General features: G+C 39.2%; 1 protein-coding gene across 1 annotated transcript in view; it reads right to left on the bottom strand.

Annotated features, from left to right (window-relative positions):
- cadpsa (Ca2+-dependent activator protein for secretion a) overlaps positions 1-27,134 on the bottom strand; it is a 105,874-nt gene that overhangs the window by 61,458 nt on the left and 17,282 nt on the right. The window contains 6 exon segments of the mRNA XM_057362768.1: positions 12,134-12,412; positions 12,560-12,715; positions 12,883-13,060; positions 14,692-14,813; positions 16,321-16,554; positions 16,733-16,813. Of these exon segments, the coding sequence (XP_057218751.1) occupies positions 12,134-12,412; positions 12,560-12,715; positions 12,883-13,060; positions 14,692-14,813; positions 16,321-16,554; positions 16,733-16,813 (1,050 nt within the window).

Raw genomic sequence — 27,134 nt, 5'->3', positions numbered from 1 at the left:
CTTCATTTTTTCAAAGACTAAACGGGCAGGGCAGTCTTTGTCAATGATTATACTACAAGAGTAATTTGTCCATAAACTTTATTTGTGTAACAAGCACCTCTCCACTCACGTTATTATGTAAGCGTGTAATGTGTTACAGTAAACGACATTAACAAGTATTATAAGTATTCTTTAGCATATATACAGTATTATGACATCATCATATTTATTTTTTAAACATTTTGCAATGTATGTAAAAGCACTGTTGATTATCTAATAATGAAGGCTAAATATTGGTAAAGTAAGGCAATTACTGATCAACATTATATCAATATAAAATAATTCACAATTGGCAAGGAAACACCACCAAATAAATGTAAAAAACCTCTAATCTTTTAAGATTTAAGACAGCCGCGAGGGTATATCAACTCATTATATTTACAACAATAAAATCGTTCTCATTGACATATTTTCAGTTTCTGTTGTCAGTTCATGACGTGACATCATCTAACAACTCACAATAAAAAGCGGCGATTTCGACTATTTGTTCTTTCACACAGCCTCATGGTAACCATGTGCATATTTACCGACGAACTTTGTTCATATTTATATATCATATTTATATATCCAAACAGTCGATAACAGTAGCCGGGTTTCCATCATGGTTTTATTCGCATTTTGAAGTTTCGCATCAGACACGAGTGATGGAAACGCCAAATTTCGAATTAAAAACCCTTAATTCGCAAAAACGTTTTTACGCTCGCTTGAGGTGGTTTTTCATTTTTGCGAAAAAGGGTTAATGCGAATAATAGGAGATGGAAACGCATTTGCCGAATAAATTCCTCCAAAAAGTCACGTAACTGCATGAGACGGCCGGTGTAACCTGACTAACCAGAGTAGGCTAATGATCTTGTGACACAGCATCAGAAATGTTGTGATGGTCATTCTTAAACGCCTGAGCAAAGTCGTCAAGTATTTCTGTAATTGCCTCTTAGAACTGTCACGACTGTGTTTCCCGAACAGCAGGCATCCACAAAAGCACCGCATTTATCGAGTTTTCTAATCGTCTGTTTGCGCAAGTATTATTATATATGAAAACTATTATATTCAGTGGCTTCTCTTACTTTTCTTACTGATATTTAGTGCCAGTTTATTAGGAAGTGACGGTTGACTAGTTGGATGGAAACGGTGCTTATTCGCAAATGTTTTATGCGATATTCCAATTTTGCGCATAAGCTAAATTGGCAACTTTGGATGGAAACCCGGCTAGTGACAGGTTGTTGGAAACGCTGTTTTGTACTCATTTTATTCACGAGTTACCTGTCGTATGGTGCTGCTTCTTCCTGCCGGGAAAGAGAGACCTCGCTCTCGCGGGGCAGCACTGGCGATATTTTCCCACTGAATGAAAGCTAAGGTTTATCCGAGAAGTCGCTAGATTTGTGGCTATGCGCTTCTTCTAAACAAAAGCCGCTGAAGGGCTCGTAAAAGTTATTAAATCAAAAGACAGACTTCCTAATTTAGAAACACTGTTTTGTGTGTGCACCTCCATGTGCGCGGGAGAGAGAAGCGCACACGGCAGAATGAATATGGCGCTGTTATGTGAAAATGTTTTCCCTTGCATGGGCCCCAAGCGCGCATGGGCCCCTGGGCCTGTGCCCATAATGCCCATTGGATAATCCGGCCCTGCTTTTCCCTCCTCATCGTTCCTGTCTTCTGCCTACTTTCTCAAACCATAAAAAACAAAAAGTCACAAATAAATCTTAATAGATCACCCATTCTCTTTCATTTTTTTTTGAAAAATCGAAACCATTAGGATGTTATTTTTAGACAGAATGTGTTTTGATGTACGTTTGCACAAGTATGTGTGATGCATCCGTCTCCAAGCATGTGTTTGCTGGTGTGTGTTGTGATCTTTTCAGATAAGGGGGCAATCATCTGGCCACAGTGCACTGGGGGAACGGAGCGCAGTAAACAGGTCTCCATGGCAACCCCTCTGAGCCTGCATCCCTCTAGAATGCCTGGGGTGAGGCTGAGGGTACATGTACAACGTCTGTATGCGTGTTTGTGTGTTCACATACGCATCTCAGGGGAGACGTCTGATGTATATTTACCAAACGCCATTGTAACATACCGTTTAGTAATGATACGTGCTGTTAGCAAGCGTGTTATCAATAATCGTAAAAAACAAAACTACATTTTATTAGGACGTACTGTGCGCATGAAGGCTCCAGTCACCGGGCACAGCCTGCTTACTGTGAACTAGTTTAGTATCAGCAGCTGTCTGTGTCTGATGACATATTCTTCCAAATCAATGCTGTCAATAACCATAAGTGAATTTTTATGTCTTTTGCAAAATTGCCCTCAGAGTGAAATTACATTTGTGGATGTGTTTAGTGATGGAGTATGGTTATGGTTTGGATCTCATTTATTTAAATAGGTAAACATGAGCGTGTATGTGCTGTTGTTTACGTTCACAAATAAACATGCACACATCACGGTGAATGTCATTGTAATGTCTTAACAACGATCAGGCAACAGATCATCAGCCTGGTGCTGAACAGCTGTTTGATGATACTGGCACTGTGTGTGTGTTTGAGAACAAAAGAATCTTGTTCTGTCACACACTGAGCAGAATGTTATTAAGGTGCATGTCTTTGACTTTCTAACACAAACTTACACTGGGTTTCTCTTATTTGTTCCACGAGTCATTCCTATGTGACCACTTGCAAGGAAGAACACACTGATCCCTATTGGTGACTCTGCATTTCTTTGCTAAAAACTAGACTCTAAATAACATTCCACTTTTTTATTTAAGCAGCATTTCTAGATGAATCGTGGTCATTCCAGTCCAGTGTCTGTTGAATTACAACAAAATCAAACCTCAGGAGTGACAGAGTCATCCAACAGCAATGTGAAAGACTGACAGCTTGACAAGACACATTAAAACTGTTCTAACTTTTCCTAAATATTACTGTTGTATTGCTTAAAAGTGAAGTGTTTTCTTTGCAGTATTTGAGATCTGAAAAAATACAGAGCGTAGTTTATGTAATTTTCAACTGTTTCTCCAGTTTTCATTTTCTGCAAATAAATGCAAATAGAAACAATATTTGGGAGAAGTATTGTCAGTAGTTCACAAGATGAAACAAAAAGGATCATTTTCCCTAAACACATACATAGTGAATTAATAAAAAATGAAAATTATTTTGAAATTATTTTTGCAGCTGTACAGATATATATCATTTTACATTGAGTGTAAAATTATAGGTTCCAAACAAAAGTCTGACGATCATTTATACAGCATGGCTGTTAAGAAGAAAGCTTTGGCAGTAATTAAGAGATACAACACACCCTATGAATTATGCTTTTGAATTGTTGCCATCTCGTAGTGGTTATAGAACACCTAAAGCAATAAACAAACATTTGAACCAAATGCAGTAGGTCTCTTGAATAAGGGTTAGGAATGTAAATTATGTTTTTACATTTAAATGTATTATGTTGAACTGGATGTTGTGTATTGTATTGTTATGTATTGTGATATTGTGTTTGTTAATGTATCGTTGATGGTATATAGCAAGACCAAAGATCAATTTTCAGCCAAGGCTGGATAATAAAGTACAACTAAACTAAACTATAAAATATTATATATGAATAGAAAAGGACAGAAAATATCCCACAACATGACAGCAGTCACAAGCAGCCACAAATTAAGCCATATGCTTGTATTTATTTGCATAAATTTATTTGTGTGAAAGGATGCATCATACTGCTAGTGCTCATAGGGCCTGTAGGTGGCAGTGGAGGAGTTTACAGTCATATACAGTATCACTGAGTGTATTACATTAGCCAAACCATCCCTTTGAGAATTTGTGTTAATCTAGCTGTTATTTAGATATATGCCAACACACTTGCCAGCAATATCACACTTATACAAACACACACACCCATACGTGACCCCTACAACATGTTAAAATCACCCAACGAGTGCAGGAGTAACCCAGACGTCCTCACAACAACTTGTATCAAAACACACACACAAAAAACCACTTTAGAATAGCTATGTAAGTTACATAATGAAAAGTGAACTTACGCCAGAATGCTGAAAAGGGCGTACGCAAACAAAAATTGAGATTTATAAAACCTTGCGCACGCACACCTGCACGCAATTTTCCCTTTATAAATCACACAGATTACCTGCAAGTGTGCGTAAGTGAATCAGCCTCATATCCCGCCCTGTACACGCCCATTTTTACCCATAAATAGTCAATGCAAAGCACCTGAATCCTGAATGCTTATTAGTATATTAATAAGCCTGGCATCCAATCCGCGTGTTAAGTCTGACGTCACGCACCATTATGGACGTATACCGTTTCCGGGTTCAACCGCTATCAGATAGAAAAATAACAAAAACTTATGTAAATCCCCGATCCTTTATCTCCGTAACGAAATCACAAATGGCCACACATGAGATTCACTGAGATTTCCATATTAATAATTGTTATAATTATTATAATAATTATATCAAAGCCAAAGAATGTCTCTGTAGCATATGTTTACAGCATTTAGACTGATCATTAACACCTTATTAAAATCACATCATTAATTACTGGTGTCCTTCACCTGAGATCAAATTTGAAGAAATAATTGTTAAAGACGAATGTTTCTTCATTCCGGTTTTGTTATGAACTTAGTTAGAACCGATTACAAGGTTAGGGTTAACCCTAACCCATTTAGAGAAACGAATGTGCGAGAGTTTAATGGCTGTATTTCCAGACTTTGACATTCGATGATTATGCACAGTAAGGGAAATATATTTAGCTATTTATTTACACTGTGTTATCTGATGCTGTCCTATATTCTATGCAGTCGGATCATCTCCTCCTCACGCGCTCATAGTGTGATGGTGAGACGTACAGCGCTGATTAAATATTTAGATTGAATTTTTATTTAAGATTTGAGTTGGATTTTACAAGAGCTGCATGAAACAAGTATCACTCAATACAAGCGCAAATAACTCTGCAGCTTTAATCTTCGTGATAATGAGGATATTTAAAGTCAAATTAAATGTGTGTGAGGGATTAATGCTTATAATCGTTTTATCACACTTACCTTTTGCAATCTAACTTGAGTTCACTAACTCACCATCGGTGTCGCCAAACTGCTCTGTCTCCAAAATGTCCGTACGCATGGGTCAGAGTTTGCGTGCAGGTGCGCAAATTTTTCCGTCAAGTTTGTTTTTATAAATCCCATCTTTTGCGTGGGAAGTGGCGTACGCCTCTTTCAGGGCATGTTTTGTGCGTACGCAACGGTTATAAATGAGGCCCCTGGTGATGACACAGTAGACCAACACACCCGGTTTATAGAGTTGAGAAAAGTTTTTTGTCTTTTTCAATTCTTTTAAATGATAAAAGTATTAATAAATACAATTATTTTATTGTAGCAGATACGTAAAGAAATAAAACTACATTACAAAAAGTGGCTTTAGAATGAAACACATATTTAATATACTCATTTGCATACCATTGAACATTTCCCTATGACTGGCTTATCATTTGCAATGAAAAGCAGACTTTACACTTTAAAGCAGTCAAAAACACGTCTGCTAAAAACCTAGCTGCCTGTTCTGTTCCAGTCTGCCACGCTCTGTCTGCCAGTTTCTGATCACAGGAATGTGTCCTGTGCGACTGGCTGCGCAATTATTTTGTGTGCTTGTGGTCTGGTGAAGCGTGTGGTTTGCTATATCAGCTGGGTCTAAGCTCACCGTGACCTCTGTGGACTGACCAAGCATGCTTTGCATAGGCGCTATTATTCTCAGTGGTTCTCAACTCTGGCCCGCGAGATCCATTTTCCTGCCGAGTTTAGTCCCAACTCTGATATAAAACACCCGAACAAGCTAATCGGCGTCTTTAGGAATAGATGCGTTCAATTTAATGCGGCGCTGCGCAAATCTAACAGTGTATACATTTAAGTACCGCGATATCGATTTAAGTGCAGATTGCTCGGTACGCATTTGAATCGCTCTCGCTGTACTTTAATGCGATATGCCAAACAATCTGCGCAGCCCAACATTAAGTTGAACACGTCTGTTCCTGAGGTCACTGATTAGCCTCTTCTGGTGTTTTATCAGAGTTGGGGCTAAACTCGGCAGGAAAATGGATCTCGCGGGCCAGAGTTGAGAACCACCACTACATGTGTCAGGTCCCGGGTTTGATCCTCCTTCACCCTGTCTCGCCTTTCTCTTGTTTCTACTTTTTATGTTGCGCAGCTGACGCTACTTGGCAATCAGCAGGCGGTTCGGCGATGCGCACCTGTTCCTTGTCTCACTCATCATTTTCTCCTCTTTATATTCCTCTCTTGTTCTTTCCTTCTTTGTTGTAGCGTTGTATGTTTAGCCTCGCTCTTGCCTATTTTCTAGTTTGTTATTAACCCAGTTTTCTTCTAGTTTTAGTTCCCTGACGTGTTTGCTTCTTGTTTGGAGTTTACCTGGGGCACGTTTCAGAAAGGAGGTTTAGTGAAAACTCTGAGTATATTAACCTTGAAATGAGGGAAACTCAGGGTTTTCCGTTTTAGAATTTGATGTGTCAAACCCGAGAAAGCGGGGTAATTCAAGCCCGTTTCTAAAAGAGAGGTAACTTATACTCAAAGTCAGTAACCATAGTAACTTACTCTGTGAACCTAACCTGGTTGGTAGCAGGTTTTCTTTGGTAAACCCAGAGTTTCTTTCCATCTCCTACCCCTTTTAAAGCGCAACTGGTGTTAACTCATTCATTCATTAAAACAGTCGTTCATGGCACACATTTTGATCATACAGACACCATCTCAGTTAGGGTTGGGAATCGAAAATCAATTCCAATTTCGAATCGGAATCGAAAGGAATAGGAATCGGATACTTGAGATTAAAATTTGAATTCCTCATCAATTCCTGTGTGCATATTTTCAGAAAAGTACATGTGTTGCATGATCTGCTGATATCTCAATAAAAGCCCTTATGAAAATTATCGATATTTTTTACTATAGTAAGCATAGTTTAGCTATAGAATTTGCATTGAAGCACAGGAATCACAAATTAACCATAGTTGCATTATAGTAACTGCAGTTTAACCATGATGTAGTTCAACTATGATAATACAAATGGTAATAAATCAGAAAAGGTGCGTTTCTATGTGTAAATATACACAAAACGGTGCTCATAAATATATATATATATATATATATATTGCAAACAAGTCAATAAGCAGGCTAAATGACCATACAGGTTGATATCTAAATGTTTTACTTCAACTGTGGAATCGAAACTGGGAATCGATAAGCAGAATCAGAATTGGAATCGGTATCGATAAAATTGAAACGATTCCCAACCCTAATCACAGTGTCTAATGTCATATGTGCTTTTATAGAGGATCCTTTGTGTGAAGAGGCTGCATTTATTCATAGTGATTTACTTTGATTTCAGGAGAGCAATTTAGGACCCGAGTGGAATTTTGTCATTTCCCTGTGCATTGTTATTAAAACTGTACCATTTTTCTTTACAGTGAATTAGATATATCAAAACATATCTCATTCATCCTTACATCAATAACATCAGCCATCGTGGCCGTGTATTACATCAGAGCAGATTCTTTCCCTTACATTTTCTCACAAATTGTAGTTTTCTATGGAGGATGAGAAATGACTTAATAAAGTGTATAAAAAAAGTGCACGAATAAAGAAATGAATAAATACAGACATAATGAAATGAAGCGATAAAGGTAATAAACAATTAATTTAGACGTGCAGCCATTCCACCCAAATCTGCTCCGAGCAGGGTTCGAACCGATGAGAAGTCTGAAACTGACACGAGAGTCTGACACCCTAACAAGTGTCCTATGACATAGGACATCTCACCATGACATGTCACACTCATCATCACAAGAGCACTGATGGGGAGTGAGAACATAAGATTTTTTTATTATTTCTATTTTATTTCTGTTGTTTCATTCATTTACTAATTCATTTATTTGTTTATTGGTAGATTTAAACTTTAAACATTTTCAGCACATTAGTTTGCTTTCTGCCGCCATGTTGCTTTTTTTGGTGGCGTTGCCATGGTGAATCGTCATATCGGAGCTCCATTGATCATGGCTTGTCGTAGTAGTGGTGCATGTGCTTTACTCAAGGTACGTCTACCCAGAGTTGATAGAACTAACTCAAATCAGCTGTTCTGAAACCAAAAACTCAAAGTTTCGCAACTCGGTGTAAATCAACTCAGAGTTCACATTTTAACTCTGTGTTGGTTGAACCTCCTTATTGAAACGGGCCCCTGGACTGATCTGCCGCTCGGATCTTTCACCACCGCTATCTTCTCCTGTGTGGATTACGAGTTTGCATTCCCCCGGACACTGTTCACGCCTCGACTGACCCCTCGCCTGCCTGACCTCGCCTTCGCCTCGTCCAGTGGACTCTCTGAGCCCAGCTCAGTTATTCTTATTTTGTGTTCTTGACCTTGCCTTATGTTCTTGCTGACTTATTAAATCAGTTTAATTCGCATCGGCTATTGAGTCCGATTCTTCTGAGCGTGACAACATGTGGGTCAAGCACCGGATTTATCATAAATTCAACTGACATCCTTCATTTTTACCAAGTTTTTATGTTAGACAGGTCATGCAATTTATTCTCTTAGACTCGAGATGAAGCTAGACGCTCTAATTGTCTTCCATTAAATGCCAAGTTAGATAAATGACCCAACAACCCTGTAATTTTCTTCGTTTTTATAGTCTGGCTCAACAGGATGGCAAGGGGTGTGGTGGATGTCACAGCGTCATTCAATCACTATAATGTTTCTAAAACCTGCTGCCTGAAAAGCCCTATAACATGCATCCCAAAACACCATCACCTTAACCTCATCAGACCCAAATACACACAACAAAAGCAACTTTTTTTCTAATGCCTAGAACACAAGCCTTTCTTCTGTCTTTCACTTTTGCCTTGTTTCCCGCTCTCACACAAAGCTCACATGCTTTAATTAAAGAGATGTATCTGAATCAATACACGCAGTCTTATGCTGTCTGATCAGACAGGTAAAGCTCGGCATGTCTACCAGCAGTTTCCCAGCTTTCTAGAGTCTCTTTCATGCGTCCTCATACAGCTTGACCCTTGAGACCCAGCAGGCTTTTAGCATTACAGCAAGCCCTGGAGAAAACATGCCTAGCGTGTGAATGTGAGAGCTTGTTGATCCGGGAAAGTGAGTATATATTCAGCGGGGAGAGAGTGGATACGAGTGTTTTATGTTTATGTGCATGTGCAAAGCTGACTGCATTGCATAGCATGCAATTTTTCTAAATCCTTTACAGTTAAAGGATCATTTACACACCTTCATGTCCTTCCAAACCTGTATGACTTTGTTTCCTCTGCAGAACACAAAAGAAGATATTTTGAAGAATGCTGGTAACCAAACAACATTGGCTCCCATTGACGTCCATTGTATGGACACAAAACCACTGAGACATTTCTCAAAATTTATCTTCTTTTGTGTTCCACAGAAGAAAGAGTCAAATACAGGTTTTGAATGACATAAGGGTGATAAAAATGATTTTTGGGTTAACTATCCCTTTAAGGCTAAACAATAAGACCCCAGTGGCATTATGGGTAAAATGAAGACATGCTGTGCAACATGAACTTGAATGTAAACCTGTGCGGTACACATATTAGCAAAGTTCAGTCACGTCTGACAGATGTTTTACATTATAAATTTGTCATAATCATGGTCTGACAATCTTATTTACACCAGAAATTGAAATGGCACTGCAAAATCAAGCAAGCCCTCATGTTGATGATGCCAATGTTTTAGCTGGAGGGAAAAAATAAGTCAAAGTATCTGCAGTTAGTGGTTGGTGTGCAAAATTAACAGTCAATATGTTCTACTTTATGGATCTTCATGTCTCCACATTTGTGTTCCTTTTAGTTTAAATGTGTTCTTTTTAGTTTAATTGTGTTCTTTTTAGCTTAATTGTGTTCTATTTAGTTCTTTCACACTACAGGACTAAAGGACCATATAGGCTAGTTATGGTTACAGTTAATGTTATAAAGTTATCGTTATAATGTGAACGGTCGGATCACACCATCGGATGATAATGATGACATTATGTTTATTTTAACTTGCGCGCTGCATTCCCTATAACGCTAAAGGGAATGTACTGTACATCACCTGCTTCCAGAGCTGGGTAGATTACTTAATAATTGTAATCAGTTGTTTATTACAGATTACATGACAAAATTTGTAGTCAGTAACGTAATCCCTTAGATTACACATTTTTTGTAATGTAATCTGGCTACATTTAGATTATTTTTTATTTAAATCTTACTTGATGTCACATACAGTATATCGAAGCAGGATCATTTTGACAGATACAGAGAGGAAAAATTCCTCTTTTCCAAAGAGGAAAAAGAAGTAAAATTACATTCATTAAAGGCGAATTTTTAAAATGCACCTATTTTGCGTTTTGTGTTTTTCAAGACTATATTTTTCATATATTTCATAATTGAGGATTACTTAAAAATAGGGTAAAAATCTTGTCTTGATCTCGTGAACCCAACGAGATGTGTTGTGCAGGGCAAATAGGGCACCCCTCTGTTATAAACCTTTTTAAATCTTTTAATTACTTTATATCTAACATAACATCATTTTCATGTCAAATTCTTAAATGTAAATCAATATAATATTCATGTCAAATTCTTAAATGTAAATCAATATATTTATTCAGAATAATAATACAGACTGTTACATGCAGCTCACAGGGCCATGAATCCATAAACAATATATCTGCAAGGTATCATTTTAACTTAATATTTAAATTTTGCCAGAGATCTCAACGTCAGAAATGAAATACATCTAAACGCAGTTTAAAAAAGTATGAGCAGTTTGTCCCTTCACGCGTCCCGTAGTTCGGTTGTTTTAAATTTGTTTATTAGTTAGCAGGATGTTTTTTTATTTTTTATTTACATGGATGGATGGACTTAGCAGTGTTTCCATATTGCAGTTATTATTTACAAGAACCGCTTATGGTCACAGTACAGGAAATATAAAAAATATACTCTATATTACCTGTTTTATTCAGAGTTGTCTGCAGAACACAACACTCTTTTCATAACACGTTTTTTTGTAAAGGCATAGAAAGGGTAACAACAACAGCTAATGTGGTGTTGAAAGATGATATCAATTTTACTAGTTTAATTAGGCAGATGTCCAAAAATAGTGTTACTGTAGACCAAGAGCAAAAACAATAGGCTACATTACCGACAGACTTAAAAACTACAAAAATATTACTACTGCAGATCAAGCACTAGCTGTAATGTTGACTCTACTGCATCTAATGTTACCTGTCGATGGAACGATCTGTCGTCTCCAGTGGGTGCACGGACACAGACTTTGAGTAGCGAGCGTTAAATGGAAAATGCACGGTGGAATTTGCGGACCTTTAGCGATGTAATAAGAAAAAGTTTTTAGCAGGGATGTGAATCCTCTCCATACTACTCCACTTCGGCTGCCTTTGGCTAACTTGAAGATTCACACATGTATATAAGTGGTACGTATGTTTATTGTGAAAAATGTAGAAAAAAATTCAAATAAAAAATGTAGGAGAATCACTGAACTGTAAACAATTTACTGCCATTCTGTGAATAATATGTAATCATATAATCCATAAAAAAGTAACTGTAGTCAGATTACGAGTGTTTTAAAATGTAGTTTACTCTAACTACAAGTACTTGATTTTTGGAATCTGATTACGTAATCCCGATTACATGTAATCTGTTACATCAGTATATAATATCCAGTTTTCAGACCACCGCAGTCTATAATTCAGACATAAAACCCACATTGCAGTCATCAATAGCTAAACATTAGAGATCTGCGAGAGACTGTTTATGTCAGGAATGTCGAACATACGGATTCAATTGCGGGTAACAATGAAATTGAATAATTAAAGACACACAGACTGTTGCAGTGAGGGAGTTCATAGATGGCTGGACAAATGGAAGACCCAAGTAGTAGAAGCTGACTGCGAGGCCAACTGGGGAACCCAGTGTACGGCAGCATCAGCAGAGGTGGAGGGAGGGTCGACAGGTCAGGAGCAGAGTGTCACGGTCAGCACTGGAGATGGCAGAAGAGTGGTTAGCAGACCCGGCGTCCAGAGGTCATTGTGACGGCAGAGCCGGCAGTCAGTACGTTCCACAGCCGCATCGATGGCAGAATCACCCCCAGAGGCTCACCTCGTCTCCGATGGAGATCCACGATCAACGAGCAGTCCAAGATGTCCCGGGACAGCACCCAAGTCCTCTCCTCTGCGCCATAGCCCTCCCAGTCCACTAGATACTGAAACCCCCGCCGACGCACGTCAAGTCTCCAGACCGAATAGGAAGGAGCGCCGTCCACAAGACATGGTGTTGGGGGGATGGTCGGCTGCAGGCAGGATTAAGACGGGAGGAAAACACAGGTTTAACCCGGGAGACATGAAAAACAGGATGAACCCAACTGAGGGATGGGGGAAGTCTGAGCCTGACGGCCCCCGGATTAACCACCTTGGTGATATGGAAAGGCCCAATGAACCTGGGTGCCAGTTGGCGAGATGGCGCCCTGAGAGGCAGGTCCTTGGTGGCGAGCCAAACCCGTTGACCACACACATAGGTAGGAGGAGAGGATCGGTGACGGTCGGCCGCTGCCTTGGTACGTGTCGTTGTCTACGACGGATCTCCAGACAGGCTTCTACCAAGACACACAGATTAAATTGCGGGTGAGGGAGATCATAGATGGCTGGACAAATGGAAGACCCAAGTAGTAGAAGCTGACTGCTAGGCCAACTGGGGAACCCAGTGTATGGCAGCATCAGCAGAGGTGGAGGGAGGGTCGACAGGTCAGGAGCAGAGTGTCACGGTCAGCACTGGAGATGGCAGAAGAGTGGTTAGCAGACCCGGCATCCAGAGGTCGTTGTGACGGCAGAGCTGACAGTCAGTACGTTCCACAGCCGCATCGACGGCAGAATCCACCACCAGAGAGTCCAGAGGCCGCTTGAGATGGCAAAGCTGGCAGGCAGAGAGAGTCCAGTGGCCGCTGAGGTGACCTCGGCAAGTCAGAGAGTCCCGAGACTGTGTGAACCGGCATATCCAGTCGATAGAAAGTCCAGAGGCCATTTGAAACGGCAGAGCCAGCCGTGGGTGGCGCTGGAGTGGCGGGGAAAAATTCCCAGCGGGCACTAACCAAAAAGGGAAAAATGAAATAACAAAAGACTGGGGCCTGGGCAAAAACACAAGGTTAACTGATTAAACTATACTGGGGTGAAAAGTCTAATACGGGAAAAATAATCCAAGGGCAAGGTAATCCACAAAACGTACATCCACACGACAAGGCGAGGCAAGGCGAGGCGAGGCAGATCAAGATCAAGATCCTAGGCAAGGCAAGACTAGATTAACTGGAACAGTATGGTATCAACAGAAGTCAACGGTCGCACAAGGGACAGTGAGAGGTGGCAGTGAATATAAGGGAGCAAAACTAATGAACACCAGGTGATAACACTAAGACTAACGAGAGAAAGATCAGTGGCAGCTGGCGGGGCACACTCACACGCAGACAGCGAACACATGGATCTGTCAAACAACATCCACATGCTCGGGACATTCACACACACACACACAACAAAACAGACAAAACAAACAAGTGCTAACCCCGGAACCCAACAGTTTAACAGTATGTTTAATCGTTCATCAGCTGCAAAATAAATAGTTCTGAAAGTGATTCCAACAATATCTTTATCATTATATTTGTGATGTGAACCCTGCTATTCTCCTAAATTAAGAACATTTTTTAAAACATTATTTTTATAGTTATAATGTGAATGCCCCTTAAAACCCAAGATTTCTAAAACTGTCAATACTTCATCGCAGACTAAAATTTATCAGCAAAAGCAAATATCATATTATGCAACTGAACAGCTGATTGTGCCTTATACAACAAAAAACACCTTAAAGAACTCCTCACACCCAAGTTTTGTTGAGTAATGTGATCAGCATACAAATTTCGTAAACCTTGCTCACATTCCTAGAATTGTGAACTCATCATTAAGTGTTTCATCTCAGCACAAACAGAATGAGCTTACTACACACCATGATTAACTTATCATGTAATGAGCTACACAACACACACACAGCTTCAACAAACAGCATTTGATGGGATTTAAGATTAGTTTCTTTCTGCTCAGAATAATATTAGGCCCGATTCACAATTCGCGTCTTTTCCGCGCACATATTCGTTATTTTAAATGTAGACGCGCACATTTTTCTAGGCGCGCCGCATCGAGATGGAAATAGTACACTTTTTCGGAGTGCCGTGCGCTCACTGCGGGTCATTTGAAGAGAGAAAGCGGCGGGGCTGACGATTTCCGTGCGGTTTTAGAAGCGAAATGTGAAAATCGGGCCTTAAACGGCAGAGTTGGAATGTGCCTTATATACAGGACATAGAAATCCACAACATGTTAGTGTGTAACATTTACTGATCTAAAGAATCCACACAGCAGCCACGTCAGGCCTGGAAACTCAAGACAGACAAATATGATGCTTGTATAGTATGCTTTGCCTAAAGCCTGCTTGTGTAGGGTATCGACACCAGTTACACAGCAAAAGAAAAAAGAAATGTGCATGCAAAGAAACATTTCCACGCAAAGTTTTAATGTGGTACGTGTGACCTACGTTGGCTTGGAGGCCTCTGCCTGGTCGGTCTGGAGTTTCTGCCCTCCTTCCACCTCCATGGTGCAGTAAACAATCCGGTTTGGTGCTAAAGACTTAAGACCCTGTACCTCCATTATCACCACCTGTGTGAAAACCAAAGAGAAAACTCCTTCTTAGTGAATGTCAGTGTCCATGCCAAAATTACCAATGATGCCCAAATCGATCAAGTGCAAGTTCTGTTTTCTGAGCATAGGGTTTAAAGTGGACGTTGTATAGAAAGGTGAGAAATGAGTTAGCTCCACCATTGATGTATTGATTCATTCACAGACACACACACACAGCAGTCACATACTGTATAGAGCGATGGGAGATGTGTTAGATAAAGCCATCATGACAAAGCTATCTGTGAAAGGGAACAGGCTGTTAACACATGACATACATCACACGGGTTTATTGCTCTCTTCTGCAGGGAATATCACCTCTCGGATACTGTCACTTGATTAAAGCTAGTTTACAGCAGACTGACAGTCCTCACGTAGGGATTTCCATGTGGTTTGTGCTAGGTAAGGCTTGTCTTCACACACACATAGACTGATCTGGTGCTCACAAATTCTGAATTCTTCTTTATCCTAAATGCATTGAACAGAAGGGGGCATATAACATTTTTTGTGCAGTACTATAGGGCCAATGCACCGACATTCTGTTGTCATTTATGATGTCCGATGTAATGAGGTATTGAGGAATAGCTGTGAAAATGTAATTTTCATCTCACAAAAGTAAAGACTGAAATCCCATGATGGAATCCTGATGATGAATGTCATCAAAGTTTCAACTGTTTCATCAGGACACTGTTTGGGAGTTATGGTGGGATCAAATTCATTCGCTATATACAAAAAGGATTGTTGAAAGAAAAATGGCAGTGCAACGTTGAAATAACATTTATTTCATAAGCTCAAGCGAGTGTTTTCAATCAAGTGATGTTTCAAAAAACTTTTTAGAGTGCCAAGAGGTCATCTTGCATTCTAACATTATGGATCCCCATTGTTGAACACAAACAAAGATATTTGGAGGAATGCTAGCAACTTAGATTTCTGGGGCACCATTGATTACCATTAAAATGGTTGTCAAATTATACAATCATTCTTTGTACTATGGTAGTCAATCGTGCCCCAGAATCTCAGTTGCTAACATTCTTCAAAATACCTTTCTTTGGTTCAACCAAACAAAGTAATTTGTACAGGTTTGGAACAACTTGAGGGTGAGTTATTTATGACAGAATTTTCATTTTTGGGTGAAAATGAAAAAAAATTACTAAGTTTAATATTTATATTTTACTGCAATGTACTGTATATGCATATCACAGTATCTTGCATTACAATACCCTGGAATTCAACTTTTTGTTGTTTCTAATGAGCCGCTGAAGGAGTGGGTGTATATCTGTCATTCATTACTGTTGAAATTTAACACACGCTTCACTTTTGGAGCAAACACGAATGCGACTTTGAAAAGAACCCCTATACGTCTACAGAGGGTAAGCCTGCTATCGTCTACCTCTGCATTCCAAACCTATAAACATGACTTTAGATCACAACATGAACAATCTGATCTGCAGTCAGGAGCTTTTTTGAAACCTTCAAAAAGAGCAAGTACCTCCAGAGTAAAAGACAGAACCACATCAGACTTGGAGAGCTGATTCTCATCCTCCTGGCCCATGTCAATGATGGAGGTGTTGTGGCCTCTCTTAAGCTTTTGCAGTTTGAACTCTCCTCCTTTAGAGACAGGCATGCTCTCAAGGTTGGCCATCAGAAGGTTTACCGATGACCTCAGCTCCTCAATGTACATGGCCTCCATGTCCCTGGACACAAACTTAGGGAACCTGCCAGCCTGTTTCGAGCATAAGTGAAAGAGAAAGAGAGGGGAATTGTAAGACAAGGGGTGTAATGCCACAATGTTACTCTTGAAAAGCATGAAAAGGCCAAAGAAACAGTTACCCAGAACTCCAACAAATTGTGGCATCCTAAAGCTTCATGTCTTATTGATTGAGATGGTGGCTAATACTTACTTTTGTGAACTGATCAGCCATTTGGAGTCGTCCATCCAGCTCTCTTCTGATCTGTGCGGCTTGTTCATCTGGATTATCCAGCTGTAAGACATAAACATTTTACAATGAAATTCAAATAGCTTTTTTACATTATGAGATAGTCAGAAACTCATATCTGATCTTCATTATTACAATAAAAGGCATAAAAATGTCTCAATTTGGATGAAAAGGTCACCTTTCACCACTGCATATATGTGAAGAACCGTTTTAAATGTGCATAACAGAGCAATATAGATCAGAACCAGTCAAAGCTCTGACTTCAAAAGTGTAAGATCCTCAATGCTGACCCCCAATGACAAGAATATATTATTCAACGTTGGTTGACCACAAACTGGTCATAAACATCATTGATCAGTGAAATCAATGCTGAACGAGATGAATTGCTTATTGCTGGAAAATTGTGTTCAATGTTTACATCAAATGAGTGATTATCAAACATGAAACAATATTGATTTTTCCAAACATAGACCAGAATTCACTGAGAATAAATTGCAGCAGCTGAGAGGGTTATTTGCATGTGCTATCTGCATTTAGTACTCAATTCACATAAGGAATAAGAAAACACACACACACACATCAGTTAGGAGGAATATAATACCCATCTTAAATATGGGGTCAGAGTGCTTGTTTTAGTGAATTACAGTATATCTACTTATCTAGGCCTATATCTATTTTGCATGGATATACAGTACATGCATTAACACAGAGATATACAGTATGTATGTACTTTTATATATTTTACATACACTATGTAAATCGGCTATAATATAAATCTGCAACTTGTTCATCTTAACTAATATATAAATCTCATTCAGAGTGTACTGCCTGCATGTTACTTTCTGCGAGCCTCCATACAACACATGCACAGCTCCATCCATTTGAAAGCCTTTATTAGTTCTGTCTAACAGGCCTTATATTAGATTAAAGTCTCCAGTCCATCAGCCATTTGTCATCATGTCATTGTGGGAAGGCAACTTCCGAATCATTTAAAAACGTAACTTTTGACAAAAAGATTAAGATTAATGCTCACTTTTATACATAATACATGCATTTAGATAGCTGTGTAAATATTTATGGACATCTGCTACTGCTAACTTAAACTTAACTTCATTAATGTAACATTTTTTCATGGTTTTTTTTTTGTATTACTTTATAAAATATGTTTACAATTGTATACTCACATAAAATGAAGACTCTTCACATCAGTAGACTAATAAAAGTTATTTTTCATGAGTCTGGGTTTTCTTATGGAGGCAGCCATGTTGAGTCACATGACCATTCCAATGCGAATTTATCAACTTACCGCTCACCTGTAAGCAAACGCTTCCATTCTCAATATACAGTAAATTAATCAGATGGGTGACATCCACATTGTCAGCATAAAGAACTAAACACTGATTAAAGATCAGTGTTATATAGCCAGTGAAGCATAAACTTCTTTTGTTGTAATTTACTGATGTATTTTTAGCGATGGTCAAACTAACAATGAGCTCACCAAGCTAGCAAGAAAAATAATCTTTTATGCTAAGAATATGACAGACCACGATGTTCTTTATTAAGCATTTTTATCAACATTAGCCATGTCTAAACCTTCAAATAGAGCCTTGCTGCTAATATCAGACAGGACGTCACAGCATCATCAGCTTATGCTTTACACAAGAAAAACAACACTAAAAACATTTCTTTAGATTTCCTCTATCTACGTATATGTTCCATAATGAAGTGTCCCTCTTCCTGACCCGAACTATATTCACATAAATTCAGTACTAAATTCAAAATACAGTACAAACACCTACAGACCTCTGTAAGGAATCCTACACATGTGTGGAATGCCCACATTCTTCCTACAATACAGAGTAATAAGAGTATATATAAGCAAACACAATTAAAACAACCATAAAGAACACATGCTTTTATACTGTATTTCACATATTATGCATGCATTTCTCACCCACACGTAAAGTAGCCTATATGTGCACACTTTACATGCCATGAGGCCCCACACATACTGAATGTGGGCGTTTTTTTATAATGAAACACTTATAACATAGCATAACAGGACCACTATCTAAGACACAGAAATGAAAAAGTAAGAACCGGTACAACACAAAGCCCCATTAGGATGAACATGCATAGACTCAACCAAGAGACTCAACCAAAGAGTTTAAGTTTCCATCAGCTCAAAAAATCTCTTAAGAAAAAAATAAACAGTTGATATGAACTGTTCTCCAATATAAAGGGGGGTAAAAAAAGAAGATTTCTGCCAATTCATGTTACTATTTTTTTCATGTCCACTTAAATGGACACCTTGCACGCCTGAAGCAACATAAAACTGCATTAACCATGTGAAACCTTATGTCATAAAAGTATTCCCTTAATGTTACATGTATTTCTGTAACTCTCACTATCATATGTGGTATCATTTGAAAGCTTGCGTCTCTAGTTTCTGGAGAAATGCACCATTTTGGCATTTATCGTACATAATATTTATTAATTTAATAATTTAGCCTGAAATTCATCATATCCCCATGTCATAGCACCTTTAAAATCATGTATGTTTATGATCATGAACATTTTTCATAACGCTCAAATATGTCCAACATGTTCAAGTTAATATATCAAATGAAAGCACTTATTCTACAGAATATAGATCTCGAATATTTATTTATATTTTACCACAGATCGAATGCAAGTCGAATGAATTATGATGTATGAAATTGATATTTGTAAACAAACAACGCATCCATCGCATATCTAAGATAATAACTGCATCCCACCATTACACTTAGCCACAAATGCTACATAATCTTTTTCGTTAGGTTGTTTTCTACAAAATAAGCCCATTCCTACCTCTTTTCGTGGTTTTAAAAGTTAAATATCCGCTTCCAATGACGTGCTGCGTCAGCAACGTGGTATAAAAGCTTGGATAGTTAAAAATTCAGTAAAATATCTGAACCTCTGTCTATCCACATGAGATACATATTAAACAGAAGCTCAGACTCTGACCTCTATGTAGACCCCTCATTTGTCCAAATAGGCAAATCAGAGGCTGAGATATGGCAATGCGCAACAGGGGAGGTGGACCAAAACGCCACAAGCAAACTCAACACCAAGTTTTGCTTGTTACATGCACTTTCAGCTGTGTTGCATGCGATTTTGAGAGGTTTACTGTGAAATTACACCAAAAGTATTCAATTTTTTATACCACTGTATGTGGTTATGGGGTCTGTTTAAAATTGGTTAGGCCAAATTCAGGCGGAGGTTACAAAAAAGGACACTTGAGTTGCTTTAGAATAATATTGAATACCACATGATACAGAAAAAAATCATGTTCCCTCTATTTGTTGAGACCTGTTGGAATCAAGAACAATTGTCTTCAGGCTCCTGTGGCCCTCAGGCTCAGAGTAATACACTTTCAAAAACAGACAGAAAAAAGCGCCTTTATTTTTGTGTCTTTTTCATAGGACTGACAACACATACAATAATGTTTATCACTTTCACCAGTATTTTATGAAATTTCGAGGGGTTTCCTGGAATATGACACCAACATTTTTTATTTACGCCACTGTATGTGGATATGGTGTGCATTTAAAATTGGGTATGCCAAATTCAGGCGGAAATCCAAAAAACGGCCCAGAGTTTAACAGGTTAAATCTAAACATGCTGTAGGACTGAATTATGCAGAATGTAGAAAATCTTGTTTTAGATTAGATTAATATTCTCAGTAAGTATGTGTGTAGAGTGTGTATGTACTGTACAGTCTGTGTATATCTGATTGTGTTTGTCCTTGTGTTTACAGTATGTGCTTTATTTATACTTAATGGCAGACAAAATGATGCTTGTAGGCTTGGTATCTCAGTTACTGATCTGCCTAATATAACTTTTTATGTATTTAAGCAACTAATGACGCTTTTATGAACTACATGTACAGTAAAGTACAGCCAAAAGTATTATACTTGGAAATGTAGTAAAGTAAAGGTTTCCCAGTATACTGATTAACACATTAACATATTAAAAGCAGAATATATAGGCCTACTATAGATTTCAGTTTGGGAGGATAAAATGGGATGATGCTTTAATTGCTTTAATTCTTAAACTTGGAATGATTCCCTGAACAGCATTGTTAATAGGGTCACAATCATGAGACTGAGCAGCACGGCATGGTTCTGTTCACGCTGCTTTGGTAGACTGAGCCAGTCAATGCTAAACATGAATCAGTTCTCAGACTTTCTCACACACGCACACACTTCAGCTCCAGCTGCCTCTCTCTTTGTGTTGACATCACTATGACAAACCTGCTAACATGGAAACTGCCACTTTGCTCATTTAACTGCTCAGTTAGGCTTTAGATTTGGGTCTTTCGGTTTAAGTGAAAACTAATTTAACTAAGATGTATGACATCACTGTAAGCAAATAAACTGTTCTTTATGGGACTGAAAATTAAACTGTGAATCCCAAATACTAAAATCGTTGATACCATTGAAAGATTATTATCAAGTCAATGGGACCTAAAATGTGAAAGGGGGGGAGGGTTCTGCTAAGAAAGAGTAAGACCAGATGGAAAATAAACAAATAACCAAGAGTGCCATGACACTTTATAACTTTGTTCAGATTTTCCTTCACCAGCAAGGGAGCAATTTGTGATGTCATTGCCTGATGATAATCAGATTTCACGTACACAAGACATGTGTAATTTAATAAATGTGCCTAATCTAAGCCAGCCAAGGCACAGAGATTGCCCGTGTGTGTGCGTGTATTGAGTGAGTAGAAGATGAAACCAATAAAAAAACTGCCCAAAAATGTTTCACAAGAAATGGCAGTCACTGAAAAACTATTTTAAAACATTTAGATTATTCCCGGCAATGACATACAGTTTCTCTTCTTTCAATCACACACCCTTATGCAGATTTCGAAATGCCTTAGTAATATCACGGTATTCCTTGACATACCTTGAAATATTATATAGCATAGGAAACATATAACTCACACAGTGCCATGGTATAATTCAAACTGACAACACAGTTCCTCTCTCCAAAGCCTAAAGCAAAAATGACCTTCTCTGTATGCAGAATGATTAAGAAAATGCTTAAACGGTGCTATTGAAATATTTTGCCTGTTTGGTGAAGTTAGTTTTGTTAGGAGGATGGCGACTCAGTAGCGTGCTGATTGGCGTAGGTGTAGCAGTGGTTAGAGTCCAACACTGCATGATGGAGGCGTACAAAACTAGCAGGGGGTGAACTTTAATGCTAGACATCTGATTTCTTCGGGTTTCAAGACATAATGTTACATAGCCATGACAGTCACAATACTAACATTTAAGCAACATTAAAGCAAAGTTGTGCTGTATTTTATGTTAACGTCCATGCATCAGTAAAAATAATGTTTTAACTTAACAATAAATTAACAAATACTGTTTAATGTAACGTTACCACAATTTGCAGTGTGCATCTAGCCACCATATCCCAACACAATGTTGCAACTTTGATATAAAAAATGACAGAACAGCTATGAGGAAGAAACAGATCAATGGAAAATGCTGGTAAAAAATTTGACTTGAATCAATATAGTAATTTCAAGCCATTTTTGGGGAGGAATATTGTCTAAGATGGTCACAGGTTTAATCACCCATGCATTGAAACAGTCAGAGAAAGAAAGGCTGAGAAAAGATCACTATCGAGATCTGTCACAACAGAGCAAATTATTCTGGCTATGAGAAAAACCATTGGTCTGATTGCCCAGGGCTCTGCTCCTGAACAATAATGAGAAGATGGGTAATATGATCCATGCGGGTAGTGAGCAAGAAAGAAGGGAAATTAAACTACTGTGATAAAAGAACGGAAAAGGGCTGACATCATCACATCAAAGATGCATGTGCATAAAGACAATTACGGAAGCATGAGGTATAGTGCAAGAGGAACTATATGGGCAAGGAACACATTATAGACCACTTCACAAGATGTAAACAGTCGTCCAGCAGCATTTCCGGTTTCATAAAACTAAATCTTAAAGATATTTGATTCTGCTATAAATGTTTTGTTGGTTGTATTTCGTTCAAAACATTGGAAGTTCTTCTGAACCAGTGTTGGACCAGTGTTGAACCAGCTTTGTTTACATTTTCCGAATTGGTCTATACACACAGGTTCCCATAAACACAGTAAAATCAAATTGATTTCAATTTAGTTCAATGACATTCTGATGGTTTTTAGCATTCATTCAGTGTTTTATGCTTTTCAACTTTAACCCTTTATTGGGCAAGTTACGATATTTGGATCAGTCCACCACACAAATAGTGACATCATGGCATGTGACCAATCAGGAGTTGCCGAGGGCATTTCAAACTTCAGCCGAATTGCAGAAACGCAGATCTGCGCCCCTATCTATTCCCACAAATACGTAAATATCATCGAAACGAAAAATGATAAGATAATGAAACTCACACATTATGTGGTTGAATAGTTGTGTTTAATGTTGAGATAGATGTTGTTTGCGTAGGATGTTAGTGAACATTGTGGCTGAAAAATGGTGTGATCATATTTGATCATACGCCCGTTTCAGGTAAATGACAAAGTGTCCATATTTGGACATACGCTCGATGCGTCTAGTAAGTCATACTTTTACTAATAATGCATTATAACGTAGTGCAATAGTATTTATTAGTGCATTGAATGTTGCCACATGTTTGTATAACATTATACAGTGAGCCAGTGGGAAACTTAAACTTATTACAGTTTGTATTATACCTAAATGGCATTTATTTGTGTTTATTTTACTGTGAACCTTATTACTCCTAAAATAAGTGGCACCAGCAGTACATAGTGCTATTTTTCACTTCTTATTATATATTTACAATTTATATGTCAATATTCTTTGTTTTCAGTAGATCTGCACTTCGTTGTCACTGTTTTAAATGTGTGTTTGTGTTCCTAAATAAAAGACAATATTTTCATAAGAGAATAAAATCCTAAATAGAAGAAAAATGTTCCTAAATAAATATTCTATGAAGTTTATATATGTTTTATGCATTTATTTATATTTTATATATATATATATATATGTCTTATATTTTTAAATATATAAACATTTTGTGAAAAAAATGACCATAGACCGGCGAGGAACCATATATGGTAACTTCCTTGACCTTGATTTTCAACATATTTTTTTTCTTTTAAGTCACAAAAGTTCAAAAGTCTTGTAATAACATCCAATAACACTCCAGGGTTGAAATGTTGAATTTCTAAGTATTTCAATGAGTGCCCTAAATATATTTTATATTATTGAGTACTTTTTGACAAATAGCTGAATGGATTTTTTTCTTATTTCATATCATTGTTGAAATTCTCTGAGGGGAAAATAATCATATAATTGTGAAAGAACAGAATCGGTCAAAACAAAACTGAAACCTTGTCACTGTTACAGAACTTGTAAAGCAAATCCACATATAATCCCTGTTTACCTGGCACTTTTTAATATTGTAAGTATTTACAGCAGCTCTGCTATGGCGGCTATCCAATTCAATCCCATTATTCTGGACACAGATTACAGCGGGTGATAGATAACAGAAGGGAGGACAAGGGCTCCGTGCAATCTCTATCTCCTTAGTTAATTACTCTTTACCACTGCAATCAGCACAGGAATGGCATCTTGTTAAAGACAGAAAGAGAAACAGAGAGCAGACAGACCTGTTTTTATGCAGATGAGAGAGAATCTCACACACGGGTGGGAGAAACCAGATGGATGAACACATGCGCACTCACACACACACACTTTCAGATTTCAGGGCACCCATTGGGCCAACTAATTCACAAGATCTGTAAATAATTTATTTTTATGAGCTATGGGACCCAACAGGACTGTTTTAATAAATTAATGAAATCATTATACACTCACATGATTCCATAATCCTGCCTGGGGCTGAAATGTACTTACAGGTCGATGTAGGCGACTATGGGTGTAAGAGAACAGCTGAACGACTCTAATATCATCTCTATTGTTTCATTAAAGTACATTTCACCAAATAGACCCCTCTTTTCCTCCAGGTACAGTAAATGACTTTCACATTCAGCAAAGACCTATACAGAATGGGCTGAGCGCAGATTTAATGTTTCTTAGCTTCAGCACGGGTTACAGAGTGCAAATTAGCCCTTGGGTGAGCATGAAATATTCAATAATTCAACTATACAGATTAAATTATTCTGTTCATATCATGTAAACGTGTAGCTATTTCAAAGATGAAATATCTTGGTTTTGAACCAATCAAGCCAGCCGTCTGATAAAGCTAATTACTGGCTTCGGCCAGTCGAGCCCAGGACGCCCCACGCCACCTTCCCCTCAACGCTTGCGGCTTGACTCTTGGTACCTGGATACGGAGCACGGGGACAAAACGCGCTCCATCCCGGTACCTTTCTTCCCGGAGGTGCATGAGGTGCTCGCTAAGACCTGGAACGCCCCCTTCTCGGCGCATTCAAGGCAAACGAGCTCCGAGGCCCTGACTTCCCTCATTACGGGGGCAGCTAAGGGATATGTCGAAGTACCCCAGGTGGAGCGGGCTGTCATCTGTGCCCCCAGACCGCCGCCATTGGAGGTGGAACTTCGCACCACCACTGAGTTCGCTCTCTGGGCGACTAAGGTGACGGCGCGTGCTCTGGTTCGTACGATGTCCACTCTGGTGGTCCAGGAGAGACACCTCTGGCTGAACCTTGCGCAGATGAGAGACACTGAGAAGGTACGCTTCCTCAATCCGCCCATCTTGCAAGGGGGGCTGGTTGTGTTCTGGTTGTGTAGCAGTTCTCGGTGGTGAAGAAACAGACGGAGGCGATTAAACACATCCTGCCGCGACCCGGCCGTCTTCAGGTGTCTGCTCCCCAGCAGTCCCGCCCATCCGCGACACCCGCCCCGGAGCATCAACCCCCCGTCAACAGCCGCTAGGGATGGGTATCGTTAAGATTTTAATGGTATTACTATTCTTATCGATACTGCTTATCGGTCCGGTACTTTAACGGTATTCTTATCTGTACTTTTTGATATAAAGATATGTCTTCTTGGGGATGGACCAGCGTAATCAGAAGGAGTGGGTTGGTTTGCTGCAGCTTAAAAACATTTCAAAATCTTTATAAGGGTAATTGAATTTTAATAGTTTATGTATTTGTGCACTGAATTATTTCAGTTCTCAGTGTAAAAATAAATGATAACACATATAGGCTGATTTTTTTAAAGTAGTTAACTAATAGAAAATGGATTAAATGTGTAATTTCCTTTCACCCATGTGGAATAATCATAGTTTTAAGGTTATGGAAACCAGTTAGATTGAATTTACAGTTGTTTTAAACAGGGTGAATGGCATTAGCATATATTATATAAAGAATGTCAGAGTTCAAGTAACGTCTGTTAGCTTTCAGCATACATACCTGACGTAGATGGGGCATCAAGAGATGAACTAGATTGGGCTAAGCAGTCAAAAACAGTGCATCTCTCTGTCTGTACATGATGATGCACTTTTGCTTTGACAGATTACTTGTGTTTCCACCCTTACAAGCAAAGGTTTTGTTGCACTTGTGGCAACGAGCATTGTCACTGTCAGCATAAACGTTGGTAAAGTGTAACCACACTTTTGAACGTTTAGTTCTTTCCACAATCGTCGCGAATTAAGAGCATCTTTCTTCTGTGCGGCTGTTCATGCGTGTGTGTTACTACCGAGTTTCGGTACCCATCCCTAACAGCCGCCCAGAAAGAGATCTACAAAGCGGCCCTGACAGGTAGAGCCCAGGGAGACATCGGGCACGACTCCAGCCACTACACCGCTGTCGAGTCGCACCGGGATGGCCCTTGCCCTGTCCCACCTCGTGCCCAGTGCCCAACTTGTGACAAAAAGAGCTTCCTTTATCCCTGGGTGTTTCTTTCAGCAGAGCGCAGCCTCATCTCAACGTTGCGTCATGCCGATCCCGCAGCCTTCAACACTCTCCACTCGATGGTGCGTCGTGCAGCGAATTCTACAGGCAGGGACGTCAGCAGAACCACCTGCTTCCCCTTGGCGAGACGGCAGTTCTGCCAGCCACAGAACCTCCCTTCACGGGGACGGTGACACAGATCATTCCCCTAATCCCTCTGTCGCGGTGTCTGGGGGCGTGGTTACAGCTCCCCAGCCCATCGCGTTGGCCAGTGAGGACGGCCGGGCGTACGCCTGCGAAATGCCTTCTTCCCCTTCCCAGGTGAGTCAGTGCGCTATTTCAGCTTTCCTACATCCATCACTAAGCACTTCTGGTTTACGAGCCGGGCGGAACAGCTCGTAAACGAGTTGAACCCCTATACGTGAGCTGGTGCTCCATATGTAGTGACCCATCCCCCCCCCCCCTTTGGGAGGTCTGAC

This window comes from Triplophysa rosa, linkage group LG20 (genome assembly GCF_024868665.1).
Source record: "Triplophysa rosa linkage group LG20, Trosa_1v2, whole genome shotgun sequence".
Lineage (NCBI taxonomy): Eukaryota > Metazoa > Chordata > Actinopteri > Cypriniformes > Nemacheilidae > Triplophysa > Triplophysa rosa.
Note: the sequence above shows the minus strand (reverse complement) of the source record. Positions and strands in the feature narration are given on the sequence as shown.